Genomic DNA, 1,948 nt, shown 5'->3' with positions numbered 1-1,948 from the left:
CCTCCTATCTCAATTCGTTTATTTCGAACAATTTCTAATGGCTGAACTCGCCCGATCTGCCATCTTGACTTGAAAAGGAGCCGGGTCCCATTTCACAATTCCAAGTTGCTTGCAAGTAGCTTCAGGTAGCACATTTACTCTTGATCCTCCATCAACAAGTCCTCGAGACATAAAACATTGCTCCATAGTCACACCAATCACTGGCACTTTATAATCCACATCAGCAGGTTCATTAGAGATAACTTAAGCCTCTTGACTCAAAATTTCTTCTCCCCAAGATTTCTTCTGCTCCACAGAGAATCCATACTCTTGAGCTAGCCTTTGCATAAACTGATGGGCAAAATTGGGAACCAAGCTTAATATTTGCCTCAAACTCAGTTGATTTGGAGCATCCATTAAAGTTTCAAAGAATTCATCTGTCAAAGTAATCGTCGCCTTTGCAGGTACAAAATGGCTTTGTTCAGGAGCTTGGCAGGAACCTGAATCTTGTCCAATCACATCTGTTTTCTGAACCGTGTCCGCTTGCTTCTGGACCTTGGGACCGCCTTGTTTTTGCTGTACCCTGTTAATTTCTTTCATCACTCCTTTTCTTACTTGATCCTGTTCTCCCCAATTAATAGGGTATTTTTCCTTTCCTTTCTCACTCTGTTTTGTTGTCTCTCCTTTTACTCCCGATCTTGTCACCACCATTGACTCAGGTGCTTTATCCTTTTGGTATGTATTATTTGCATTCACACACTTTGTACAGTCACATTGAAAATGATGAACATCATATACCTGACCTTCCCGTGGAATTTTTGCTTGCAGATTGCTATCAGAACTCCGTTCAGGTATTGCTTCATTCATCCATTTCTTTGATGTCCCCACATCCATTTCCTCCAAAATCACTGCATTCAGCTACCCAGGAGGTTGTTGTGAAGGCTCCGCTTTATTGGGGTATCGAATAATTGGAATACCTCTTTTGGTACGATGTTTGCACCACAAAGAGCAATCAGGACCCTGTCTGTGCAATGAAACTCCACAATAAGTACATGGGGAATTTGCATCAATTGCCTGAAAATTCTGATTTCCCTGATTCATCCAACCGCCTTAGTTTCTAAATCTTTGGTTTTGTCCTCTATTATTCCAGTTCCTAAAATTAATCGGCCTTGGTTGATTGCCACCTGTGCCCACTTCATTCACTGCCGGTGCTTGCATTTTTTTCTTCACATGCTCGGGTATCCATCCTCTAAAATTAGGGTTATACCAACACCTATCATCCAAATGTCCAAATATCTGACAAATTGTACAATAAGGCCTTTCTGGCATCCCCAACTTTGTCAAACCCATAGTTTTCAATTGGGCAGAAATCCGTCGATCAATTTCATCCTGTTCAGCATCAACTTTGTCCTTTCCTTTTCTTTTCTTTGCTTTATCTTTCTCCTTCTTGGAGTCCTTCTTCTTCTGTTTCTTAATCTTCTTCTTTTTCTTCTTTGGCTCTGACCAATCATTGTCCTCATCATCAGAATCCTGTTCTGATTCTGACTCATCATCGTTAGAGGAGTCATCAGTCTCATCCTCTTCCTGATCACTGTCTGAATTTGAATCATCCTTCTTGGATGTCTTCTTTTTCTTATCTAGACTTTCGTATCTCCGCTCTGCTCCAGTAGCTGCTTCTACCAACTCATTAAAGTCAGCTTCCCCTGCAATTACTCCTCGTCCTGCCACCGAACTCCTTAGTTCAGAATTCAGTCCACGACAGAAATAATCACCCATCTGTTCCCAAGATGGTCTCTGAGCAGGAAGAAGTCGATTGTTTAGATTTTTGAATTTCTGAGCATAGTCTTCCACTAATAATTTTTTCTGCTTCATCTTTCTGATCTTAATCAGGACATCTTCAGGTGTCTTCTCGGTTCAAAATCGTGTCAGGAACCTGTTCTGCAGATTTGCATAATCCGCAAATGCATTG

General features: G+C 41.2%; 1 protein-coding gene across 1 annotated transcript; it reads right to left on the bottom strand.

Moving 5' to 3' along the window:
• Positions 1-243: 243 nt before the first annotated feature.
• LOC147446616 (uncharacterized) lies at positions 244-873 on the bottom strand. The gene is made up of 2 exons (XM_086526263.1): positions 778-873; positions 244-600 (listed from the first exon to the last, which is right to left on the bottom strand). Exons 1-2 carry the CDS (start codon positions 871-873, stop codon positions 244-246), a joined length of 453 nt encoding a protein of 150 aa, XP_086382389.1.
• Between the last annotated feature and the right edge of the window lie 1,075 nt (positions 874-1,948).

The sequence above is a fragment of the Adiantum capillus-veneris genome, chromosome 12 (assembly GCF_014529385.1).
Source record: "Adiantum capillus-veneris isolate H3 chromosome 12, ASM1452938v2, whole genome shotgun sequence".
Classification (NCBI taxonomy): domain Eukaryota; kingdom Viridiplantae; phylum Streptophyta; class Polypodiopsida; order Polypodiales; family Pteridaceae; genus Adiantum; species Adiantum capillus-veneris.
The sequence above is the reverse complement of the archived record's forward strand: the minus strand, read 5'-3'. Positions and strand labels throughout refer to the sequence as shown.

What these genes read in the sequence shown, in the direction of transcription:
- LOC147446616 (XM_086526263.1), bottom strand. Translation starts at nt 873, where the DNA reads ATGGATGTGGGGACATCAAAGAAATGGATGAATGAAGCAATACCTGAA. An exon ending in AAATTCCACGGGAAGGTCAG is followed by an intron (nt 601 to 777) that starts GTATATGATGTT and finishes TGGGGAGAACAG; the next exon opens with GATCAAGTAAGAAAAGGAGT.